At 39.4% G+C, this 27814-nt stretch overlaps 1 protein-coding gene across 1 annotated transcript; it reads left to right on the top strand.

Annotated features, from left to right (window-relative positions):
* Positions 1–583: 583 nt before the first annotated feature.
* LOC145768311 (matrilin-1-like) lies at positions 584–22484 on the top strand. The gene is made up of 6 exons (XM_082579789.1): positions 584–620; positions 4272–4383; positions 12823–12898; positions 13095–13170; positions 13472–13635; positions 22308–22484. Exons 1-6 carry the CDS (start codon positions 584–586, stop codon positions 22482–22484), a joined length of 642 nt encoding a protein of 213 aa, XP_082435915.1.
* Positions 22485–27814: the final 5330 nt, after the last annotated feature.

Genomic DNA, 27814 nt, shown 5'->3' on the forward strand with positions numbered 1-27814 from the left:
AACTACGCTATGTGGCAACATCATGTCACGAATCAGATAATAATATGCAGTCAAATCAACAGAAAGTGTGAAACTATACAAGAAGTATGGTTATAATATTCATCGGGTAGCCTAAACATTGCGCGTGTCGTTAAAGAAGCAAATAATCCTAATTCTTAAATAACATCCGTGCACACAAACTAGCCTACTAATTAGCTAAACCTGGATGGGCACAGCGGATGCTAATTAGTCTGAAGGTGATAATTCTAACGGATTTCTTTATGAATCCTACGCAAGTTGCAGAAGATTAATTTAAAAATTTTCTTTGCTTGTCAAGGAGCATGGGATCTGCAAATTATTTATCTGATTGCTAGTGTAATGTTGGTAACATAGACAGTAGGCTACTTGTAAACACTAAGTATAGTGTGTGTGAGTGAAAGAGAGAGAATGAAAGAAAAAGAAGAAGTGAGAAAATGAGAGAAAGTGAAGAAAAGAAAGAATAAGGGAAAGAGAGGCAGTGAAAGAATGAGTGAGGGAAAGAGACAGTGAGAAAAAGACAGGGATAAAATAACAAGGAAAAGAAAAAACAGAGTTAAAGAAGGAGATGAGTAGAGGGAAAGGAATCCTTTATCTGTCTTTTGGTTTGTTTAAGGACGAGACATAAATGATTAGGCTATAAACATAACATATACATTGCTGAAAAGACTGGCAGCACCATATTACCTTGCAGAACTCAATACAAACGAACTAACTTGTTGTTTTTAATGATAACAAGATCTAATTATTTTTTTTCCATCAAAATTTTTGGATGAGAAACAGCGGATGGGCACAGCGGATGCTAATTAGTCTGAAGGTGATAATTCTAACGAATTTCTTTATAAATCCTACGCAAATTGCAGAAGATTAATTTTAAAATTAGTTTTGCTTGTCAAAGAGCATTGGATCTTAAAATTAATTATTTGATTGCTGGTGCGATGTTGATAAAATAGCATTTGTAAACACCAAGTATAGTGTGTGTGAGTGAAAGAGAGAAAATGAGAAAAAGAGTGAGACAAAGAGAGAAAGCGAGGTTAAGATAGTGAGAGAAAGAGTGATAAAAAGAGAGAAAGTGAAGAAGAGAGAGCAAGGGAAAAAAAACAGAAGTAGAGAAAGAGATGACTGGAGGGATGGAGATTAGGGTGGCTCGTTTTTGAACTTTTTTTTAAAATTCTTTCGGGGTAGTGGGGAAATGGTGCCAACGAGTGAGAAAACGCTCAAGACAAAATTTGAGATTCGTTAAAAATTGTCTTCAGCCTCCTCATGGGGCCCAAAAATCGAAAAATGGGGTCAAAAACGCGTTCTTTTTCAAAAATATTTTTAGTTTGGGTAGATACAATATTGTTTAGATATATCTAATTAGCCTAAGAAAAAAATTGAAGTCATTTGAACTATTCCTTCATCTTCCTCACAGCTTCTGAAAATTTCCATTTTGCTGAAAATTTTGCATTTTTGTGGGTGGTTACATGATACATAATTGCATTAGACATTTTGCCAGCTATAAAACGTCATTGTATTTCTCTTTATAGACCTGCCCTGAGCCGTTGCGTCATTTTTTAATGAAATTGAATTAATTTGGTAGGAAAAAGTGACGTCTTTTATTTGAATTTACGTCACTAACGAAGTTTGTAGTTATGTAACCACAAACAAAAATGCGAAATTTTCAGCAAAATGAAAATTTTCAGAAGCTGTGAGGAAGCTGAAGGAATAGTTCAAATGACTTCAATTTTTTTTTAGGTTATTTAGATATATCTAAACAATACTGTATCTACCAAAACTAAAAATATTTTTGAAAAAATTTTCGTTTTTGACCCCATTTTTCGATTTTTGGGCCCAATGAGGAGGCTGAAGACAATTTGTTACGAATCTTAAATTTTGTCATGACTGTTTTCTCACTCATTGGCACCATTTCCCTACTACCCCGAGAGAATTTAAAAAAAAAGTTCAAAAACGAGCCACCCTAATGGAGATGCTTTATCTGTCTTTTAATTTGTTTAAGCACGAGACATAAATGATTAGGCCAGTGGTTCCCAAACTTTTTTATCCGGTGGACCCTTTTAGTCAATATTCAGATTTAAATTTCCTCCCTATAAATTTTGTCTGTTAAAAACTCGTTTACATTAACAGTTTAATCTAAGTCTTGTGAGATAAACTAAACTTTCACTACTAATAAGCTTTTTACCCTGTAATATTCCTTTTCATACTAAAGTAATTTAATAAATGAAGAACGTTGCTGAAAAGTATTTTATTCAAAAAAAAAAAGAGATACAAAGACCAGCTGAAAGTCTCCCTCAATCATGCAAACATTGATCTGGATTCATGTGAACAACTTGCTAGTGACAGATCACTCTGGAGAAAAAGAACTAGGGAAGGCACGAAAATTTTCGAAAAAAAAAAACAGTACAAAAAGCCCATGAAAAACGAAATACTAGAAAAGAAAAGCTAAAACTACCACGTCTCCCACCATTCATACACCGTGATTTTTTCCCACGTCCTTCCCATCATAGACTGGGCCTCCGAAGCCACATATGACATCACTATCCAAAGCTAAATTTCATCGGACAAGAGCTGGAGCCAATGACATTCAAAATATAAGAGTGAATGCATTTAACAGTCTGTGTGAAGCTTGTGATTTTTTTGTTTCGACAACTCATGAATGTGATTGAAGAGTATTGGAAAGAGCATACCAAATATAATTCTCCACGTCTAATCTGTTTCTCTGTTTCCTTTTCATCTGCAAAAGTTGAAAAACCTGATTTGCATAGATAAGTGGAAGCAAACGGAAGGATACTTCGAATAGCTTTCTCTGCCACTTTGGGATAGGAATTACACGTTAATGGCCAAAATCCAGTGATAGTTTTTTCTCTGAATAAGTCTCTTGTGCAAGAATCCGTTTTGAGTTCTAAACATTCATTCTGCAATTTATCGGAAAGTTTTTCCATCAACAATGTGAATGAATTTCGTATTAAATCAAGCTCATCGTCATAAATTTTAGGAAAATATCGAATGAATTCCAGCTCTAATGCTGTGAGATGTTGCAAAATCAATTCTTTTTCCAACTCTGGAAGAACTTGTTCTTTGCCGTCAATAACCAGCACCGATGATAATTCTTTAAATATGGTGGCATGTTTAATTGTTCATTCTAACTTTTCTCTTTCAATCATGAAGCTTGCTAGTGAAAGCTTCCAAAGCATCTTTAAATGCTGAGCGGTACTGGCATCTGCTCTTGGAAGGGCCACCAAAGCCGGGCTGGTCGAAAAGTTGAGGCCAGAAAAAACGTAGTTCCCCGCGATCAGGACAGCATAGCCTTCTAGTACCTTAAAACAATATCCTAATGACAGTGACATATATCAATCATTCTCTTCCAACCTGCCTTGAGCCAGCACGAAAACAGTAGGCTACAGTTTGTAAATTCACATGGTATCAATATGCCAATGGCGCATGGATACAGATAACCCATGTTGATGCGCAATCTGCTTCAAACGGAGATGGCGATTGAATTTGAATATGTATACACCATTCACCATATATTGGTGTTTTTCCCTTGCGTTTTCAGATTCAGTTTATTCAATGGACCAAACAAATAAGCAAGAAATCTAATCCATCTGTCATCATTCAGCAATGAAACAAATTCCAATTTTATAGGACAAAAAATAATTTAAGCTCGTCTCTGAGCTCAAACACTCGCTTGGTTACGTTTCCTCTTGAAAGCCATTGAGAATTTTAATGAAACAGAAGTAGGCCTACGTGATAGTTTGCATCCATGTCAGTGCACAGTTGCTTAAATAATCGGGAGTTAAGGGCTCCTCCTTAACGCTTTAAAGCTCTGGTCTTGGCCAACTTACTAGACTTTAAAAGCTTTACAATCCTAAAACCAAATTCCTCCCTGAAAATTGCAAAATTCCCCCTAGTGGGGAATTCCCCCCCGGTTGGGAACCACTGGATTAGGCTATAAACACAACATATACATTGCTGAAAAGACTGGCAGCACCAAATAACCTAGCGGAACTCAACACAAACGAGCTAACGTGTTGTTTTTAATGATAATAAAATATAGTTATTTTTTATTGTATCAGAATTTTTAAGCAGCTTTGACACCACGCAAGCAAATACAAGTTACTCCATTGTGTTTGATTTGATCTGACAAGTTTTGAACTCCCGTCTAATAACTCAGATACGAACATTCTATCTCTTAGGCCAGTCAATACTTAATTGGAAAAAAATCAATGAGATTCTAACTTTGGTGTTTGTTGCAGGTCCTTGTCCTCCAAACCTGAAAGCAGATATCGCTTTTATCATGGACACTTCTGCTTCCTTAGGAATCGAAAATTTTCTTCGTACAAAGCATTTTGTCCGAGAAACCGTAAGGTTGGTTAGACCTGTTTTTAAAGTAAAGATTATCAAATTCTGTTGCTTCTTGCATTGTTTCGTATGATTTTGACCATGAGAAATCCAAAAATGACAACCATATTGCACTCAGATAATAAGATACTTGCTTCAAGAGACCTAAACATTTCCATCTTTGCTAAAATTACCCAGTTTTGACCTGTTAGCCATGATCTTGACTGTTCAACTCTTTATTTCAACTGAAAACACTTAGGGAGCGTTCAAATATTACGCAACCCTGTTTTCCGAATTTTTGACCCCCCTTCCCCCACGTGACGCTTTTCCATTACAAAGCCCGTTTTGCCAGTTTCAATCAAAATTATGACGTGAAAACATGTGCTGATAAAATATCTTGGTTTGTATGCACCTAAAGCTTACGTTTGAGACATGAAATTTTAGCTATATTCTTTTTTTTGGAATTAAAACGTTATGTACCTACTGAAAACGTTTAGTAGCCCACCGTCCAAAATGTTTCGATCCAAACCTTTCATTGTTTGGTTATGTTTTGAAAGAAACATCACAAAAGCGGAAAAGAAACCGCAAGGAAAGCTAAGCATCTTCGAATGGGGTCATCAATGCTTCAAAAATGTTTCTATATATTGGAGCAGTACTCTCGCTTGTGTGGTTCGAACTTGATGCATAATTGTCTTCTTCAGACTCGCACATATAAATGTCTTTTACCTGTTGAGAGGTTTGTGTCAAAGTCGTTTGGTTCTTAATGAACATATGTAGGCCTAGGCTATGTAACAGCCATAGGTACACCTACATACCTGTTCATGTATCACCATGTGTCGCTTTTTTGCTGCTTGACTCGGAAAGTATACATTGCATTCTTTGCAAACGCGTCTCTCTAACTCTCCAGGTTTATTCCGAATAGACGGGAAAAAGTAGTCATAAGACAGCACTTTGCACTTGTTACCTGTATATCAAAAAGTTATGGTTTAGGTTACTCTACTTAAAATGCTAGCATCATTGGGCTGCGCAATTTATAGTTTAGGCCAGGGTGGTCCAAACCCTGGCACGCGGGCCGCATGCGGCCCGCGTGAAGCTTTTGTGCGGCCCGCGAACACTTTGCACATGCCGGAATTATCAGTGCTAAATCCAAGGTTTAAAAATACACCTACGTTTTATAAATACATGACATCCGCCACAACCTTAAATAAATCGCGCATAATCGGGTCAATAGGTAGCTATGAGGGAACAATGTCGGTTTGTGACTACACAAACGTGCATTGGTAGTTTGCTTTTATTGCTAGCACTTTCTCTGTCATGAATGCACTATCTTCGTTATGAAGCGATTAAAAAGCGACACACGGAACAAAATAGCTGATGAAACCCTGGATGCTTGCTTACGTCTGTCGACCACTGAATTTAAACCAGAGATCGACACTATATGCAAAAACAAAAAACAATAAATTGTTTTGGTTTGCTAATTTGTTTACGTGTTTTGTATCGTATCTTTTTTACTAGCTGAAAATCACTTTTTGAGTCGCAAACAGAGATTAAAAAGTGAGCTAGGTGTGCAGCAAAACATTAGGTCGATCAGAACAGCAAACTCAGTCCTTTCATTGCAACTGTATTTTGTCAGCGACAAGATTTGTTAATGTTCATAGCCTGCGAACAGTAAGAATGTAGCTAAAACAGATCAAAATCTATAGAAAAGAAGTTCAAAATCGCAACCTAGTTAAGTTTTTATTTAACAACATTTCTACTTTCAGCAACGCGTTATCATTTCTGACCATGTGGCCCGTGAAGTTTTTCTCAGACCCTAATGTGGCCCTTCATGTTCGCAGTCTTGGACCACCCTGGTTTAGGCTACTAACCTGCAACAGGTAGACTGTCCAATAGCAGCGTGGTTTGCAATGACATCCACTCGCAACGTTCAGTAGGTGATTGCAGTTTTTAAATGGTTTACAGAATCAGTTGCTTACACCTTACTATGCTGTTGGTACTATGTACTGACTGCTGACTAAGCTAAAAGACTTCACTAATTAGGCTACCTGGCAATAGTCCCGAAACCCGGTTCAACTCAATAGAACCACCCTGTCCACAGCTAATACATTTTCTATGTCTCTACTTAGTAATAAAAACGGATATAGTTCAGGCTTTAAGTGATACTTTTATTTGCAATTTACTTAAAATAAGACTGATTGATTGAATCTTTATCCTCGGACTGAGAAAGCTTCTTGCAGAGCTTAATCCTGGTAGTTTCGCATCTTGTAGAGGCTTTGAATCACTGACGCAGACCGGCGAAATTTTTTTTCCCACGAGATTTCTGTCTCATTGATTTTAGTCACTCTAAAAGTAAGATTTTCCGAAAGTGTTTGAGAGATTGGTTGATTCAGATTGCGAAATAACTATTTGCCAATAAAATTCTGCAATGATAATAAAATATAAGCTTTCCCTAACCCTACTTTTTTGAAAAGCTCTTGTGCACCGCAAAAATTAATTTAAAGAAAAAAAAAAAGTTTCACTGCGTCGGGCGTCGAACCCTCGTTCTCACGATTACTAGGCGGAGGATGATACCACTGAACCAACCGTGCCAAAGAGAGAATGTTGCATTCACACGGTTTTAATCCAAACTTTTACCAAAATATGTAAATGAGACAGAAATCTCGTGGGAAAAAATATTTCGCGGCCCGGTCACCGAGATTGACAGAGTGAAGTTTCCGATTGTTGAAGTCTTGTTGCCAGGGAGCTATTCCATCCATTAGATGCCGCTGAATGGAGAGCAGTCCTTGACGTGCGTGCTCAAGCGCACACCCCGAGAGTCGAACCAGCGCCGCTTGGTCTTGAAGCTTCTTCGTTCTAGAAGTGACGCGCTAACCAACTGAGCTATCGGAGCGGACTTTCTAAACCGGTCAAAATTTGCAGCCATAAAAAGGGCCAAATAAGGCCAGATTTTCTGGCCTTATTTGCATCAGTTTTTTAAGCCTACTGCAATTTAAAAAGACCAGATTTTTGGAGTTTGGCCTAAAAAAAGGCCATCTGGCAACCCTGATGTTGTTCACTCACATCAAAGCAAGCTTTATGATTTAAGAATGCTTACAGTACCGTAGTTGATACTTGATAGAGATTTTGTTGGTGCTGAATAGGTGCTGTTGGATATGATTTCAGCTTAATTTAGTATCCAAACGACAATATCAGCCAGCACATGAGCAAAAATAAACTACCGTACTCGTAAGTGTTACGTAACGTTTTGCTTGAACCCCCTCCCTCCCGATGCGACGCTAACGTAACACTTTTCATAAACCTCCCTCCCCCTCGATAGCGTTACGTAATATTTGAACGGTCCCATATTCATCTAATGCTTTATTGATAGCTCTGAAGTGAAAATTAACTTTTCGATGTTTGGCATGATTTTGAGAAGTGCGCAAGAATTAAGAAAATTAAGAAGCGCTTGGCGCCACGTTTAGTGAAAATATATTTTGCTTATTTTAGGCAACCTGTACGCATTTTATGAAATTACTCAATGCGTCTAGTCTGACAGAAAGAGATCTCAAATTATCGGTGACAATGACGTCAATATTACGCCATAAAAAGTCATAATGACATCATCTTAAAATTTTATATTGTACAATAGCCAATTCAAAAATCAAAAAATTTATAGTTTTTCAGCCTCTCGCATCGTACTCAATAGTCTTAACTATAAGAAATCCGAACGTGACAACCACTTTTTTTGCAGATGATTGGATCGATCCATAAAGAGCCCTACACGTTTATTTTTTGCCAAAATTACCCATTTCTGACCTGCCAAGCCATGATTCCGAAGGGTGAACTTATTGTTTCGACAAAAACACTTTTATCTAATCAATGCCTTTCAAACAGCGCGCAAGTGCTAAATCAATTTTTGAATTTTTGGCATGCTTTTGAAAAGTGTGGTGGAATTAAGGAGCAGCACTCAGCGCCACTAAGTGCAGCACTAGTGGAAAAAGTAGTTTGCACTACTTTGTGGATGTTGCAGTTATCATTACTTTACGTTACTTCTATGTACTACTACATTACCAGGGTTGCTACAACAAGACCTCATGTGTTTCTGGTAGAGACCTTGGAATTGATTGCATTTGTACTTCGCGTTGCAATCAATCAGCGTTCTGCACCAAGTTCCTCATTTTACATTCTCTGCGTATCTTGACAACTATAGATCGGTTTTAGTTTAAGTTGGTTAAGTAAAAATGGTCAAAGTGTTCTACTTGGTTTACTAATGTAACTGTCTTCACAAAGTAGACATTAACGACCTGTTTTAGCCTGATGCTGCGAGTTCGCTGTGGTAATAGCGAATAGCACTAGGTTTCGGAACACAGTTCCAATGGTCATGTGCTAACACTAATGTATGACGAACACAAGAAATTGTGTTCCGAAAGCTGGTGCTATTCGTTATTACCACAGCGAACTCGCAGCATCAGGCTAAAATAGGTTATCAATATCTACATTGTGACTTTGTGAGTCAGCAACGATCATGCTGCTAAAAGCGCAACTCGATCTATTGCATAATGTTAATGTGTTCTTCTTCTATCGAGTCTTCTAAAGTTCGTTGATACACCACAGATTGACATATTCTTCTGCAACGGAATTATACACTGACAGGTCCCACCTACTACACCGTGTGGCAAGCTGAGGGCAAACAAGAAGGTGGTCCGCTACCTGGTTAATGTGTTAACAAACAGATAGGCTTTCCAGTAGTTTTTTTATTTGCAAAATGATGCTAAACAACAAAGGAAATTGGTTGAAAACTGGAATTTGGCATATAATACTGTTCATTGCATTCTTCTCTTCTGGCGAATGGCATGTATCAAGACAGTGACAAGATCGAATGTTATGTGTAATTTTGTAAAATTACTTGAGACGCACAAAGAAGTTTTTTCCAGGAACAAGGACAAAGAAGTGATTCTAGTAGAAAACGAGCATATTCGAAAAAAATTTAGATCAACTGTTTGGTATTGCAGCCCGTGATGCAATTGCTGAAATTCTAGGAAATAGACTGCAAACAAAAGAAAAGAAAGATGAAGATGTGATGGTTTATGAAGATCAAAAGAGCACATAACTTGCCAATATGTCAGGTCATGACAAATAGTTTAAAGCAAAAGTGCAACAACAGACGGCGAGAAGAGAAACAAAACACAAGAAAAAAAAACAGCACAAGAAGTCAACAAGAAAGTGAGATGTTATGTAAAGATTGTGAAGTGATTGAAGATGAGACCGTTGAAGTTTCTGTGGGAGAAGATAGAGATTTGACTGATAATGGCCGTGATGACTACGTTCTAGAATGCAGGCTATCAACTAGTTCAGAAACAATTGTATTGGCATTCTCAAAAGCAATTGTGGCTAATGGAGAAATTTGCACCACAGCTGATCGTCTTTCGTTGTCAGATTATAATCAAATCACTGCGATAGTAGCTGTTGTATTGAAGGCTGGCGGTGCAAGCCTTGACGAATTTAATATCTCAACTTCGATCACAAGAAGAGAATCAGTTGAAGATACCACTAAAGTTAAACCTACATGAATGTATTTTGAAAGCGAACACCAAAGCATTGTGTTCTTCATTGGGATGGCAAACTCTTGAAAGATACGCTGGATTCACAGCCAGGTTTCAGAAACATTGGTAGTATCAGTGTCTGGAACACCAAAATGTGAAGTAGGAAAACTGCTGGATGTGCCAAATTTCAGAGATTCTTCTGGTGCTTCCCAGACAAATGCATCACTTGAGTTGCTCAGCGTATGAGACTTAAAGAAGAATATAGTTGCATTGGTATTTTATACCACTGCTTGCAACAGTGGAATTCATAAGGGTGCTGCTAAACCTTTGGAAGAAGACCGGGATAAAAAAAATTGTACATAGCTTGTCGCCGTCATGTGCAGGAGGTTATTTTTGGTGCAGTGTTAGATATTGTTTTTTATTAAAGTAAATAGTTCTAACAATTCATGGTTTAAAGAACTTGCGGGCAAGTGGTCAGAAATTTACAAAGAAAGTCTACGGTGAATAAAAGTTGAATCTGATAAAGTTGATAAGGCCTAGTGAACAAAGAAAAAAATACTGTCTCTTCTGCGTGACATTTTGCAGAAGCCTACCTCTCCAAGAGCAGACTACAGGAAAGTGGCAGAAATGATCATGATTTTGCTGGATGAAAATCCAGCAAGAAGTGTCTTTCGGAAAAGATCCAGAGCCTTCTATCCATCCAGCCGGATGGATCGCTAGAAATATTCATTCTCAATGTTTATGTTTTCAGAACAACGTAACTACAGTAAAGTTGTTGAGAAAATTTAGAGAGGATCTGTCAATATCTCTCACTTTTTATAATGTTTACTGGATGAAAGCCACTTGCACCCTTGATGCACTATTTCTTGACCTACTATTTATCAAACAAATGTAGGCTACAAATATGCCAAAATTAATCCACAATTATCTGGAGCAGATTTAAATAAAGCCAAGAACCACCTAGGCTATAGTACCTCACCAAAAAATTGTTCCATTCATTTTACCTAGCTCCAGTTGTCAAGTACCCGATGCTTTGAAGGAACTATGCTTGCTATAACAATTTTGAGCATCGAAAAGCCAGAGAATTATAGAACGGATAAGCCCATTTTTCCGCAGTTGATGATTCCACAATTCTAACTGATCTTGTTGGGCAGGAATCTCTAGTTTTGTTTCACTTACTAGACGAGTAGACGTATCTACTGATTGGTTTGCTAAACTTGAAAAAGACTGGCACATAAATAAACATTTTATGATTGCTGAAAAATTTGTAAAAATTGTCACGATAGTAAACGATGTAGCAGAGAGAGGAGTGAACATGATGAGTGATTTTTCTGCTGTAATAACCACTGAATTTTGTTTGTCGTATCCAGGCTTACACCTGGTGGTTGAAGATTTAGATTAAGTGGACGGGAAGGCAAGGAAGCCAATCTTCATGTCCACCTTTAGGCATGCCTTTAAGTGTCCTGCCAAAGACACAGCCGCATGCTCTTGAGCGGTGTCAAACCGGCGCCCTTTCGATTGCCGTTCCAGGGCTCTCACCACTCGGCTATGCAGCCGACGAGTGAAACCACGATAAAGAACAGCAATAATGATTTTTTCAAGTTGCAGAATTCCACAGAATAAGATACGACAGTTTAAAAAAGCAACCATGAAACATTAAAATTTTTAATTCGAATTTTGCCATGCACCGAATAACAAAACAGACAAGTTTGAAGCAGTAAATTGTGTACCATTGTGTACCATTGTGTACCATAGTTCATCTGTGCGCATTTTAGAATTGTGCAGCTGTTTGTTTGCTGATCTTCATCGCTACCTAAGAAATTTAGTCTGTTTTGAAAAGTGGTCGTACCAATATTGCAGCAACAGTTTTTCTTTAAAAGTGTAGTATTCCTTCTTATTCACGTAATTCAATTTTTTAACTCTTGCAATTTGACACGGATATTCGCCTAAGTAGCAGTAATGCAATGAACTAATTTTACTGTCTTGTCATACAGAGAGATGTGCTAAACTCTTGCTCTCTCATTGATCAGTATTGTGCAAGTTCAAATTTTAAGATGACGTCATTATGACTTTTTATATAGGCATGTTGACGTCATCGTCACAAATAAATCTGAAGTCTCTTTCTGCCAGACTACCCATTGAGAAATTTCAAAAGATGTGTATAGATTGCCTGAAATAAGCAAAATATATTTTCACTAAAAGTGGCGACAAGCGTTACATAATTATCTTAATTCTCCCACACTTCTCAAAATCATGCCAAACATCGAAAAGTTAATTTTCACTTCAGAGCTATCAGTAAGGCATTAGATGAAAGTGTTTTTAGTTGAAATAAAGAGTTAAACAGTCAGGATCATGGTTTTAACAAGTGAAAGCTGAGTAATTTTGGCAAAGATGGAAATGTTTAGGTCTCTTGATGCAAGTATCTCATTATCTGAGTCCAATATGGTTGTCATTTTTGGATTTCTCATGATCAAAATCAAAGGAAACAATGCAAGGAGCAAAAAAAAAAAATTGAAAACTTTTAATTTTAGTACTAAAGAACTAGGACTAAAGATTGACACATTATAATTTGCTTAGTGCTGCTTGTCTTGGTTGACGTCAGATGAAACTAAGGGCGACAATAAGACCCATTTAAAGGGATTCTCTTTCAAGCTTGTTGAAGAAACTATTTCCATCTAGTTCTTCATATCCGTGATTCAACTGGAATTGATTTCATACATAGATGAAACAGATGTTCTAGAAAATGAACATACAATGAACAACATAAGATTGTGCCCATCTCCATCAGCAAATGGCTGAAAAGCACTTTGCTTGTAATCGCCCCCATTATGACTGAGCCTGAAATCAGTGTCGTCATAATTATATTTTGATAACATAGTGTGATGATGAAAACAAGTTAGTTGCAAAACATCAAACCGCAACATTAAACAAATGTATTTTTAAGGTTGTTTCAACTTGGCAAGGACAGAGCCCGGTTTGCTTTCATAATATTTAGCGATGACATTCACTTTGAAGATCAGGTAAGAGTAAATCGCGTTGCCTCAACAATGGCTTCATTGTAAACAAATAAATGTCGTAGGTTCAACCCCTGCCTCTTGTATAATGAAAGCGACTACGGCCTACTTGTCGCAAACTACGCTTTTCGTCATAATGTGATGTTCTAAGTGGCAAACATAAATCGATGTCATAATGGTAACTTTGCTTCACTATTTCCAGGTTTTGTTTGAAGGTTATGAAAATAGTTTGAAGGATTTGCTCAGTATTATCGATGATATCCCTTACTTTGGAAGAGGTAGGAAACATATCTTGGAGATTTTACACTTTAACAAAGCAGCAGATTTGGCTGGTTGTTAGAGTTGATGCTTAGTACCATGTCCATTTCTAATAAATCAATGTGATTGTTGCTATTCTATGAGTTTTAAGTCAATGGCAGCAACCACATTTAGATTTGTGACGTCAACAGAGTGCACTGTCACCGTCACATCAACTGCAACTTTTGTTTTATACCGTAATCATTGTCTTATGACGTAATATTCATTTCTACTGTTGTGTAATAGTGATCGTTTTCGATCATTCTGTTATTCACATTCCAGGCACAAACCTCGGCAAAGCGTTGCGGTACGCGAATTCTGTTGTCTTTCGTGCACAGAATGGAAATCGACCTGATGCAAATGACATTATTTTCCTCTTCACTGACGGAGCTTCACGCGACCGTTTTGCCTTCCAAGCATCGAGGTTAAAGCGGAGAGGGGTGCAGGTAAAAATCGTTGCTCCATAAGTGCTCTTCCATCCTCATAGACGTCTGTAAGGTGGTATTCGACGAAGAACGTGTCCGCCAGAAAATGCGTGATGGACAATCGTGATAACGTTTTCTTAATGTCTGGACACCCCTTTCACAAATGCTTTTTATCTAAACCAGTGGTTCTTAACCTTTTTTTCCCCAGCGCCCCTTTTCAGAGATTTCCATAGTCTGGCGCCCACCATAATATAAGGGCTGTAGCCTACTAATGACATTTTCTTCCAAGACTATAAGGCTAGCCTACAGCCAGTAGTAATTAGTTATTAGTTAGTAAGAAAAAACTAGTTTAAGCCGATGTTAGTTTTAATACTAAAAAATCAGCACAGATGTGCCTTAAGGCTCTTAACTTAAAAGTCTTAAGGCACATCTCTGCTGATTTTTTAGTAGTTAGTAAGAGTTACACTAACAACCATTATTGACTGACTATTCATATGACCAGTCCTTATGGTTTGCTTGCACTGCCTGCCCGCTGTCCCTGCCAAAAGCTGACCACAAAATGCCATTTACTTACTACAAGGAAAGGGAAACAATGCCCATTATCAACAACAAAGGCCATGCACAACACCATCCGACGTCCACGCTTGTCGGATGGTGTTGTGCATTGTGCTGTATAGGCCAACATAGAATGCTCTGAGAGAGAATCACTACTTCCCTTGTTAAACACAATCTCTATACTGTATATAGCTCCTCATCCTCGGTGGATTCTCGTACCCCCAGCAGAACTACTAAAGCAAATTTGCAGTGAGGAAAATATCGTTACACCTTCTGAATGTAGCGCCCCCTATAACGCCCCCTGAATATTTCCGCCCCTCTAAAAGTTAACAGCGCCCACTAGGGGGCGGTAGCGCCCAGGTTAAGAACCACTGATCTAAACAGACAAAAAATACGAAAAGTTTTAATACTGAATCCAAGATGAAAGCAACAAGATAAGCATCGATTAAATCTCTTGAAGTTTGTATAATTACCGATTTGTTTCCTTAGAAAAAACTTGAAGAAATGCCTGGTGAAGTCTTATCTTATATTTGCCTCAAAAAGTTAGAAAAAATTGTTTTAACTTGGAAATACTTTAAAATCTTTTGTCGTTTGGATTTAAAAATAATTGAAACAATGGCAACTATGTGGTACAAGTTTTTATATGGAAACCACTCTATCGCTGGCTCTACTTACATTGCAATGATTTAATGCATTCATAAAGATAACTCTCCCGGATTGGCTTGAGTAGCGGGAGATGCTCATTTCTTGCATTGAGTCAGTGGTTCCCAACCTCTTTTATCCGGTGGACTCTTTTAGTCGATATTCAAATCTAAATCCCCCCTATAAATTTAGTTTGTTAAAAGCTCGTTGACATTAATATTTTAATCTAAGTCTTGGAAAATAAATTAAACTTTTGCTAGTAATAAGCTTTTTAGCCTGTAGCCTACACCTAATATTCCTTTTCATAAAAACTGCGCTGGAACGTATTTTATTCAAAAAATACACTCAAAATATAAGAGTCAATGCATTTAACCGTCTGTGTGAAGCTTGTGATTTTTTGTTTCGACAACTCATGAATGTTGCGGAAAAGTATTGGAAAGAGCACAACGAATGTCATTCTCCACGTCTGATCTGTTTCTCTGTTTTGTTTTCATTTTCAAGAGTTGAAAAACCTGATTCGCATAGATAAGTTAAAACAAACCGGAGGATACTTTGAATAGCTTTCTCTGCCACTTTGAGATAGGAATTACACATGAATGGACAAAATCCGATTTTTCTCTGAATAAGTTTCTTGCACAAAAATCCGTTTTGCGTTCTAAAATTCATTCTGCAACTTATCGGGCAGTTAGTCGCCAGCGTAGAGGCTGGGGTGGGGGAACACTGGGATGGCTGTTGATGTTATCCGCGAAGGTGGGGGCTTGTAGACAATGACGATGTTGTAGCCTGCTACATCTACACAAAGCCACTCGATCTCCGATTGAGCTTGGGATTGATTAACCAAGGACCAGCTCAGCTGGTCATGGACAAACGTGGCGAGGCCGTGTTTCCTGCTGCAGGTTGCGCCTGCGAGTGTGAAGTTGGTTAGTACCAACTTATCCACAGACGTGCAGTGGGTCTCCTGGAGGAGGATGATGATGGCTTGATGCTTGGTGGCCAGGTGCTCGATGATGCTGAGCTTGCTGGCCGTGATGCTCTCGGTGTTCAGCCGCAGTACGGTGGGTCGTCGGTACTTTTGGACAGTGCGAGCGCTGCCGTGCCCTGAAAAGGGCATTCCCCTATCCACCCTGCGCTGAACAGTCTCGTTAGTTTTTGTTTGACAAGCTTCGTTTCGCATACGTTTCATTTATGTTTCGTTTGTTACTGACGGGGGGGGGGACCACGTGAAGGTGCTTGTCTTCCTCCCCAACACCCAATGCTTGTCGTGCTTGTCAACACCCAAATGAACAGCTAGGAAACAAATTGTTACTACACGTATTTCTACAATCTGAAGATTAGAAAACATCAACAAACCTAACGCAATGTAAATCATAAATTGTTATTTCAAAACAAACACAAAGAAGCAAAATAATGCGAGCACAAATTTTACAATACATAATCTCACTTAATGATAAGAACACGCGAACAAGACTACGAATACAAGTTTTAACTTGATAAATTACGGACTTGTGATATTTTGTTGAAATTTCTTAGCTTGTAAATAAGTTGGTAATTATCTGTGGATAAGTTGGTACTAACCAACTTCACACTCGCAGGCGCAACCTGCAGCAGGAAACACGGCCTCGCCACGTTTGTCCATGACCGGCTGAGCTGGTCCTTGCTTGACCAATCCCAAGCTCAATCGGAGATCGAGTGGCTTTGTGTAGATGTAGCAGGCTACAACATCGTCAATGTCTACAAGCCCCCACCTTCGCGGATAACATCAACAGCCATCCCAGTGTTCCCCCACCCCAGCCTCTACGCTGGCGATTTTAACTGCCACCACACTGACTTGGGGTACAACTCCATCAACAACGACGGAGATAGTCTGGCCGCTTGGGCAACCAACAACAACCTCGCCCTCTTATACGATCCTAAGGGCGCACCGAGCTTCCACTCCGGTCGTTGGAACACTGGCACGAACCCAGACCTGGCTTTCGCAAGTGATGACCCCGATGATCGCCAGCCGGACAGACGTGTGTTAGAGAAGTTCCCAAGGTCTCAACACCGACCCTCGCTAATCACGCCCCCCTTGCTTGCCACACCTATTCCGAGCAAGCCTGTCAAGCGATGGAACTTCAGAAAGACCGATTGGGAATACTAAAGCTTCCTCACAAACGAAGCTACGCAGTACCTCCCATCCCCACACACCATCAAAGTGGATGAAGCCTACCAGGACTTCTGTGATGCAATCATATCTGCGGCAAAAGACTCCATCCCGCGAGGTCGACGGAAAAACTACATACCTTGCTGGGATGTGGAGTGCGACAGGCTTTACCGCGACTTCCTCCGTTCCCCCCAGGGTACCGCCACCACCAACTCAGCAACAGCCCTGCTGGCAAAATTGGATTCAAAGAGGAAGAAGCGCTGGACAGAAGCCATAGACTCAATCGACTTCACGCACTCCAGCCGCACAGCATGGAGTACACTCAACAACCTCACTGGCAGATCACGTGCCTCTCGTCGCCAATGCCCCATTTCGGCAAATGCCATCGCCTCACAACTTGTGAAAAATGGAGTGCACAGAACGAGAGACCGTGAATCAGACAAGTCCGTCCTCAAGGAAATGACGGACCTCTGGAAGGTCCCAACACCTGTCGAGGGCAACATCTCTGGTGAGTTTACCCCAGAAGAATTTGCCTCGGCCCTCCAGCACCTAAAGCCAGGCAAATCCCCGGGCCTTGACCACCTATGCCCGGAACTAATACTCCAAGCTGCCCCCTCTATGAGGTCCTGGTTAAAAGAATTCCTTTCTTGCTGCTTGCGTCACCTGCGCATCCCAAGAATCTGGAGAAGAGCCTTAGTGGTTGCAGTCCCAAAGCCGAAGAAGCCCCCAGGGGATCCGAAGAGCTATCGCCCCATCTCTCTGCTCTGTATCCCCTTCAAGATACTCGAAAGACTTTTCTACGCCCGTGTCGAACCGATAATAGACCCTCAGCTCCCTCGGGAACAAGCCGGCTTTCGCCACGGAAGATCAACTGTAGACCAGGTCACTCTGATGACCCAAGACATCGAGGACAGCTTCTTGGCAAAAAAGAAGGCTGGCGCCGTGTTTGTCGATCTCACGGCTGCCTACGACACTGTATGGCACAGCGGCCTTACCTGCAAACTACTCCGTCTCCTTCCTGACAGGCACATGGTCCATATGATTATGGAACTTGTGCAAAACCGCAGCTTTACCCTTTCCACCGGTAGCGGCCGACGAAGTAGACTACGTCGACTCAAGAACGGCGTCCCACAGGGCTCTGTCCTGGCTCCCCTCCTCTTTAACACTTACATCTATGACCTGCCTGACACCATCTCCAGGAAGTATGCTTATGCAGACGATCTGGCTCTCCTGCATCCAGCCGGAGATTGGCAGTCAATGGAGAGGAACCTAAGCCAGGACATGTCAACTATATCAGCATATCTCCAGAAATGGAAGCTACAGCTCAGCAAGGCAAAGACAGTGTCGGCGGCCTTCCACCTAAACAACAAGGAAGCAAAACGTGAGATCAACATTACCACCGATGACGAACACCTACCCTACTGCGCCGAACCCACCTACATCGGCGTAACCCTGGACAGGTTACTCACGTACCGACGACACCTGGAGTCACTGCGCAAAAAACTATGTGCGCGCGTTGCACTTTTGAGGCGGCTGGCGGGTTCGGCTGGGGAGCTGATGCGAAAACCCTTCGCACAGCTACCTTGGCCCTTGTCCATTCTACCGCTGAGTACTGCGCACCAGTGTGGTGCCGCAGCTCTCACACCCGCCACATTGACACCGCCATCAATGACGCACTACGCACTGTGACTGGATGCCTGCGTCCCACTCCAACGGACTGCCTTCCCATCCTTGCAGGCATCCAACCTGCTGAGCTTCGCCGTAAAGGAGCCATGATTTCCCTTGCTCGTCGCGCACTGGACCCTGACCACCTCCTCCACAGTACATTCCAGCGCCTACCTGGAGGACAGCAGCGACTGAAATCAAGACGCCCATTTGTGCCCGCCGCACGACAGCTTCTGAACAACGTTGAAGATCTTGGAATAAGTGCGGCACACTGGACGAACTACACATGGAACATGGAGTGGCAAAACAACACCTCCCGACTCCGACTCCGTGATTTCCTACTCGACGTCGATCCCCACCCTCCGGGAATGTCCCTCGCAAGACTTGCGTGGGTCCGGCTTAACCGCCTACGAACCGGCGTCGGTCGCTTTCGTTCAGACATGTGCAAATGGGGCCTGGCTCCCTCACCGGGATGCGAGTGTGGCGCCACAGACCAGACAGTAGATCATGTCGTCCATGACTGCCCAATCCATCAACCACCACATGGAGCGCCTGGACTGAAGGCCCTGGATGACGAGACTGTCGAGTGGCTGATGACATCATGCCCAAACATATAGTCCAGAAGAACAGCTCATACGACGAAGCTTGTAAAAAAAAATTACGTTATTTTTCTTAAAACTATTTTTTCACTTTGTAAATCCCAGTGTAAATCATAGAAATCAAGTAAATATTTTTTTGCAAGAATAAAGTTTTTTCACCAAGAAATTATTTTTAAAAGGAAAAAGAAAAGTTTCATAAATATTTTTATAAAACTAAACGTCTCACTAAATAAATATTTTATATCAGAGAGATAGATGTGCTGTTGGTTCCATGATCGATCCCATGCTTGCATTTGTAAAAAGTATTAGTTGTCGTCTTGTTAATACTGTGCTCACAAGTATTTTTTTTCGCATTTTTAACCCCTGTTATTTTTGTTAAACACATGCATGGTTTACTTTGTAAATGCTAAAATTGTTATGCTGGTAGTTTTATCAAGCGTATTGAAATATATTACAATTCATCTGTAAAGATAATGATTACTTAAAACTTACTGTTTTAAGATAACAACGTAATATTTTTTAAACAGTGATAAGTTGTATATCGCATAATTTCTAAAGCCTTTTTATTAAAACGTCTTTGGCACAAATGTGTTTTGCAAACTCCTGAACTACTGTACAAGATTTTTTTTGAGGAAAAAGGAAGTCACGAAGTTGCATTTATTTTATTCAAATTGTGCTTTGAAGAATATAAATTTTTTAGTATTGACTTAAATTTATCATTCAAAGTTTGATAGTTTACAACACAAGATTCATTTTAGTTTCTTGCATAAGTATCCAATCGATATTATTTATGGATTTTCATAACAGGTTGTTTCTTCAGTTCTATAAAACTAGGAGCTTGAACTGTTTGTTATTATATCTAATAAATTCTTGCTACAAATCGGCTGCCCAGAAACATAATAGCTAAACATACAATTTCTAACAGACTTACTAAACTTGTTTATTACATTGAAAGATGTTTTTTATAGAAACCCATTGTTTTACAGATTCTATATGCATCTAACTTTGTAACATCTTAACATCTAACCACATCTACTTGTAGCCTAACTTCAGTGAGTGTTATTCAAACCAACAACTTTTTTACGAGTACAAACCCACAACTAAATTTGTTCACTCCAATTCATTATTGGCTGGAAGCACGCAAGCAGCTCTTGCAAACGGAAGTTAATTTATGCCTGTCGACCTAGTACATAGTGCATAGTCTAGTCATGGACTTCTAAATAGTAGCATCTGGACTGGAAACTCAGTGGGCAACATGAAGCCAAACAGTTGGTACAACAGTTGACCAACAGTGGGCCAACAGCCAAGTAACTAACCCTGTTGGCCCACTGTTGGCCAACTGTTGTACCAACTGTTTGGCCTACTGTTGCCCACTGAGTTTCCAGTCCAGATGCTACTATTTAGAAGTCCATGGTCTAGTCTTGTATCGTATCCAAACTACAGAACTAATATGTGCCTAGAACTAAACTAAAAGAGTCTTGAGAAAATGTTAACTAGGCCCACAGATTATCAAATCCACACTAGTTAGTATGTTGAGATAGATATTTTATGTTGATTAAGCAAGAAAAGTGATAAAAATAACGTTAGTAAACTTTTATGATCTTCAAGTACGCTTCAGGTAGCTTAGGACTTGCACTGTAATAAAATAAAAGTGAAACAAGACGATATGAATTCCTATGAGACGCGATTAAAACATTCAATATCAAAAAACATATTTTAGGTGTATTCAGGATATAATCCTACGCAATTGATTGAGTTTCGCTTTTAGCAGCATGATCGTTGCTTACTTCACAGTGTAGATTCTAACGATCTGTTTAAGCCTGATGCTGCGAATTAGTTGTGGTAATATCGAATTACACGAGCTTTCGGAACACAGTTCCCTAGTCATGTGCTGTGACGAATGGTGTTGAATTCAGTGAGTGCTTCTTTCATGTGGCTCTTTGGTTTAGCTTGAGGCTGCCGGCTGTTGAGTTTCTGTGCTGTTAGGCGTTATTGCTGTGAAATTTTGTTGAATCAGTTGTTAGTAGATTAGGTGACGTAGTTCTTCCCTTTCGGCACGGTTGTTGATTTTTGGATTTTGCCTGCTGATGAATATGGCCTCTTTGAAACGTAATTGTACCGCGTCATCTTCTCTGGCAATAATTTTAAATTCAAAGTCGGCGTGGCACTGTTGTTGATGATTAAAGACCAAACTTTTATCTGAGCTAAGGTGTACTTTGATGCGGAAGTGGAGTGGGCGGATCGTGCTGCCCATGCAGCTTTCCCTGCATTTTTTGCATGTGATCTTGTAGACACAGTTCTTGGTGGTACACATGTCGTCGTTCCGTAGTAGGCAGTTTTGCAGCCGGCAAGGTTGGATTTTTTTGGTTTTTTAAGTGCGTTTCGGAGGGTTCGTGAGCGTCGAAAGAGGCGGACTGGCAAGGTCAGGTCTTTGAAGACTTTCTTTATATAATCCTACCTTGTGGGCACATGCGTTGCTGTCGCACTTGTAAACAAAAACTAGTTATACATGCCTCTGCTATAGAAACATATTTCCAATAGTATAATTGTCTATCATATTTAATAAATTTCGTGATATTAAACTCTTTGTGCATTATTTAACCTTTACTTAGGAAACTCACTGCAACACATTACTCAGAACGTCACGACTTTGTGACACCACCTTGCTGCTATTACCAAGCTAAGCTTTTACCGAACCGCACTTTTACCGTTTACACCAAATGTTTATACACTTAATGCAAGAAATGAGCATCTTCTACTTCTGGCATGCCTTTGATTCCCATATGTCCCAACCGCTAAAATTCCACTTCTTGAAGTTGAAGACCCTTTGTTGAATGATATGATGGAAATGAGAGGAGGGAAAAAATCACATGGACAGATTAGTCTCTTTGAGCCCTGAAATAGTCTGGGAACGGTCCCTACAACTGGAATTACTGTCTCACCATCATTTTGAGCAGCAATTCTTAGCAAAATTGGATTAGCTCAATGGAAAACTACTAGATATTGAAAAATGAATGCAAGTTTGTATCTATTGCATTGTTGTTGAAGCTTGCTCTAGCTTGTTATTAATCACGATATCTTGTTTGCAGTTCTACGTGTTTGCCATCGGTTTACGTGTGAAGTCTGACGTCATAGAAACCACATTTGGAGACAAAAACAACTACAATATCTTCTACTTCAGAGATTACGAGAAATTGGTGGAATTCGGTCCTTCCAAAGTACTAGACCGTCTCTGTCCGTATCGCTGCTTTAACAATGCCCCATAGTGGTGGCAATTGCTTTTCGCGTCTTTGTTGAAGAATTGCGTTTGATGGAATTGACAATTAGCCAATTGTTTGCCAGGTGTTCGGATGAATACTGATGAAGCGGGGTGCAACTGTTTCAAAAACAAGTATTTAGAAGCGTCATTTGGTCTGTTCCGAAATTTTTGATTTTTAAACATTCGTAGTGTTAAGATTTTTGCAAAGCTCGCCTCAAGATAGCGCTATTGTCCTGGAAGTTTGAAAAAATAAAAAAATATAAATTCTGTTCGAAAAATAAGATTGTGAAGATCCCATCAATAATGAAATAGACTGTTAAGGTTTTAGGAGAGCCGCAAACCCTGTCCTACGTAACATGTAGCTTGTCGCAACAACAACCGGTTCTATTCCAACAACCGGTTCGCATACCTGTAATAACTTTTAAATCCGGTTAGTTCACGCCAACCGGCGAGTGTCTGAGCACCATCGATGGGAAAAGACACATTGAATTGTGCAAATTAATTTGTTTAATGTTTAGTTGTGAAATTCTTATACGTCATTATTATGTGCGCACTTACACGTCATTATTATGTGCGCACTTACACGTCATTATTATGTGCGCACTTGACTGTACATATAGGATACATGTAGGTCACTTATCACGCTTGACAATTTTCAAGTTTCGCTTTCAGTTCCAATAGATAAAAAAACGAAATTCTTTGAAACATATTTGATATGAAATGTCCAGTTGTTCCTGCTGTATTACGATTGAATGCGTAAATTCAGGAACAATTCAATTTCCACAAAGGTACTTTGGAAATGAATGCGTTTTAATTAATTTGGTCATTTGCTTTTGTGGTAGAAGTTCGATAATGATTATACTTTTAGATATACTGGTAAGAAGTATTATGCCTGAAAATGTCACTGTGTGAAGATTCTGTTGAGAAACTATGGAAAAAGTTGCAGCCCAATTGCTGGGATTGGGCCTTTCTTAAAATCAATTGAAGGGGTCTTTTTCAGATTAAAATTAAAAAAAGTGGCCGTTTATTCAGGTGTCATTTAGAAGACACAGAATGACATCGGAAAAGCACAAAAAGTGAAATGAAAAAAAAAACAAACTGTTAGACGCCGTTCTGTACTTATATGGGTCTCTGGACTCAACCTTTTCATACCATGCAAATGTCAAATCAATGTACAAACGGACTGATTTGTCAGGAACCTACGTGTTTTATGAAGGGAGTAAATGTGATATAAACCAACGTAATTTCATGATAATTTTTTATGTTAGTTTCTCTCCCGCAACAACTCTGCTATTATATATCTTGACTGTAGCGAATTTTGCCTTTTGTGTCTTGTTTTATTTTTTCCTGTCAATGAAGTAACAACCATTGATGAGAGAGTTTTAGTAAACGGCATCTCCTTAAACAATATTCGCTATGCTGATGACACTGTGCTCATAGCGACATCCCCGGACGGTCTATAACCAGTAACCACTAATTAACAAAACTTCAGACATCAGCGCAAAATATGGAATCCAAATTAATGACAAAAAAACAAAATGCATGACTATCTCAAAACAAAGTCCTGAACCCCACTTTGCACTTCACCAGGGAGGCAGCACAATTGAACAAGTGTCTTCTTTTAACTATCTTGGTTCTCTCTTAACAGCGGATGCACGATGTAAAAAAGATATATGAAGAAGAATAGGCCTAGTCAAAGACGCTTTTAATAGACTACGACCTATTCTATTGGATCGCAAACTTTCTATTCCTCTGAAGGTGCGACTTCTCAAAGTGTTGGTGCGATCTGTTCTCCAGTATGGTTGTGAAACATGGACCTTCAACACAGAAACTAGGCGTAACATTGAAGCAGCTGAAATGTGGTTTTACAGAAGAATGCTCAGGATTTCATATACTGATCACATCACAAATGCAGAAGTTTTAAACCAGGTACATCAAGATAAGGAACTATTGAACAACATAACTCAACGGCAACTCAAATTTCTCGGTCACATCATCAGAAATGAAGAACTCGAAAATCTTTGTCTAAGCGGCCGCCTTCTCGGGAGACGTGCTCGTGGCAGGCAACGAACAACATTTATATCTAATTTTCAACGAAATACATCAATCAGCCAACCAAGAACACTTTGGGACACTGCACGACAAAGGGAACATTAGAAGAATTTACGAACTGAACATCTAGTTCATCAAAGGCCGCATCGGCTATGGTACTGTAGTAGTAGAAGCAACTACCACATAGGCCAAGTAAATATTGATTTTCTGTCTAATGCTGGTAGGTCTGGGTTCGATTCCAGGCCGAGTATACCAAGAACCTGTAAAACGCTACCTATTGTTTTCTTGCTTGTATAATGAAGAGGATAAGTCAGATGATAACGAAGGGGCATCTTAAATATGAACCAAAAAAGCGATGATGCTTGATGGCCTTAGCTGCTGTAATCACAGTAAGTAAACCTTAGCAGTATAATGACTGAGATTCGCTTTTAGCAGCATGTTATAGCTTACTTCACAAATGTAGATAGGCTACAAACGACCTGTTTTAGACTGATGCTGTGATTGCGCTGTGGTAGTAGAGATTTAGCAACTGCTATTATACCGCTTTGTGACGTCACTAGTATCAGCTGATTCTTTTGGTGTCAAAGGTCGTTAAACTCAGTTAACCTCAATTTATTGTGGTGCTTCTGCCATCGCTCAATGCAGTTTTAATTGCGTTATATTATCTATTTCCAATGTAATGAAATTACGAGACCTTGATTAGGCCCTTTAAAAGTTAAGACTTGCTTCAGTGAGAGTGTTGCTATCTGGAAGGGCGAGATGTCTTGCTGTTGCGTTGGTTTAGTTCGATTCCAGGTCAGGTCATGCAGGTGTAGCCACCACTTGAGTCAAACAGCAATGTCAAGATTGCAGTGACAGGTATCGTACATCCCTGACAGAAAATCAACAGTTTTGTACATTGATTCAACGTCCGCAAACATTGCATCAATGTATACAACAGTTGATTTGAAGTCTGGGATAGCACCAGTGGCTCAGTGGTTATCGCCTTCGGCTCTGGTGCTGGTAGCCCTGGGTTCGATTCCAGGTCGGGTCATACCAAAGACTTTAAAAAGGGTACCGATTGTGTTCTTTCTTGCATAACGCAGTGAGGATAAGTTGGGTAATACTCTGGTGACATATCTCTTCCAATTCCAATCTGCCTTGAGCCAGCATGGAAGCAGTACGGCTAATAAAATCACATGGAACCCTGTCAAGTAACCCATGTTGATGCGCAATCAGCTGCAATCAGAGATAGCGAATGATTATTATTATTATAGCACCAGTGATAGGATCATGAAAACTCGCATTTACTATTTGGTGAGGAGTTGTTCAAACGTCATGAAACGATTGGGGGTGGACAAACACGTCACATTACGTTGTATGAGCAAAATACGTCATTATTATTAGCGTAGGTTAAGAGAAACGCGGAAATAGCGTAATATGATGTCAGCCTCTTTACATTGGCCTGTATTAGCCGGTGTGAGCCATTCCCAGTCAGCTGCATCTCCCTCTTGTCTACTTTGATTCAACGTCTACAGACATCGAATTTATGTAAGAAAGAAATATTTGTGCTTTTGCTTTGTGTCAGTTTGAGAAATGTCTTCAGTTCAGTTGAGTTGTTTTTTATTTTGTGTTTTATTTCTGACCAGTTTTTATTTCTGACCATCATATCAAAAACAATGTCTTCGTTTTTGAGTTCAATATGTGATATTCTTTGGCGTAAAATAGCTACAGATACCAGCTGTTCGCTAATGTCGTGGACTGCAGGTAGAACGCAAGCCGTCACGTCAATACAACAGTGGCACAGCACAAAAGACAGGAATGTACATTCAAAAATAAATACTAAATGTCGATGTAATCACATATTAAACTTAAGTTTATAAAAGTTTGTGTGTAAATTCTGCTGACCATTTTGAAGGCCAGCTTGTTTTTATTAAATAATCACCAAAGACGTGTATTTTTACATTGCCCTCTGCTCTATTTATATAAAAAAAACTTGTGATACTTTTAATTTTGACCTCTCAACTTCGACTTGCTGACTCGCTGGCAGAACCATTTGTCCCCGGTCGTTTTATCTAACAAGGATATACGTTGCTCTCAGTCGTCAACAAAGCAAGCTGTCTGCACTGCAGCAAGTGACGTAGTTATGAGACAAATAAAAACAAACAGGAGCCCAGTATCACAGTGAGCTTCCGCGTCATCTTGCATACTTTACTCGCTCTACTTTTCTTTTCTAAATGTGAAAAGGTCAGATTTTTGAAACATGAAAACTATTGAAGATTTCTTCAAATTGATTGAGTTTTAGAAACAATCCAAAGATGAAATGTCTGATGAAATATTGAAAGTTAAAACAAGAGTTTGAAAACAAAAGAAAAAGAAGAAAAAAACTACGAGTTTGTTTTGAGACAGAAAACAACGTACCGTAACATCATATTGAGATCATCAATCAACCTATAAGTCATCTTAAACAACTAATTTTGTTTGATGATTATGACTTCAATTTGAGGTCCTCAAAGTGTTGTAAATCGATAAACTCATTTTGCTTTTGAAATTTTATGATGAGTTGTTTAATGAGCTTTGGCTATGCTTTCGATATACCTGACATACGGTAGTATTGTTTTCAAAATATTGAAGATCTATGATTGATTTTCTTGAACCCATCTTCAATCTTACATATTCATTTAAGACCAATGGTACAGCCAACATGTGTAGGTAATGTGTATTCTTGCATTAGTATAATAGAATGATGCAACACAGTGTTAAATGAGTCTTAAACCACTTGCTATTGATCAACGATTCATGGTTTTATGTTTGGAGTTAAGGTTTAGATTCCGTAATCGGCTTCAAGTAGACATGTTTCCGCATTTTATTTGAGTGATTTATGTGTGAAGTGTTGACCTGTATTGTAGCAGGCTACTCAACAAAACCTCGTGTTAGTTTTGTAAACAATATAGTTTGACTCGACCGGGAACCGAACCACATCCTCGAGCTCACAATCGAACACACTATTTGCCAGGCCAGAATGCTTTTTCAAACTAAAGCATTCATGATTCTTTACAGTACAAAATAAATCAAACATGTATGCTATGTAAGTTTTTTTTACACACACTCAGCGTTTTGTCGTTTTGCATAAAGCAGTTGTGAAGTAAAGGTAATGATTTCAATTTCATATCAAAACTAAGAATTAGATGTAATTGCCGGTAGTGGAAGAGCGTACAAATTACCAGAAAAAAACATAATATCAGCCTTGAGCTATCAACTTTATACAATAATCATAGATTCATTGACGCAGTTTATCGAACGCTC

Source organism: Aplidium turbinatum, chromosome 4, assembly GCF_918807975.1.
Source record: "Aplidium turbinatum chromosome 4, kaAplTurb1.1, whole genome shotgun sequence".
Classification (NCBI taxonomy): domain Eukaryota; kingdom Metazoa; phylum Chordata; class Ascidiacea; order Aplousobranchia; family Polyclinidae; genus Aplidium; species Aplidium turbinatum.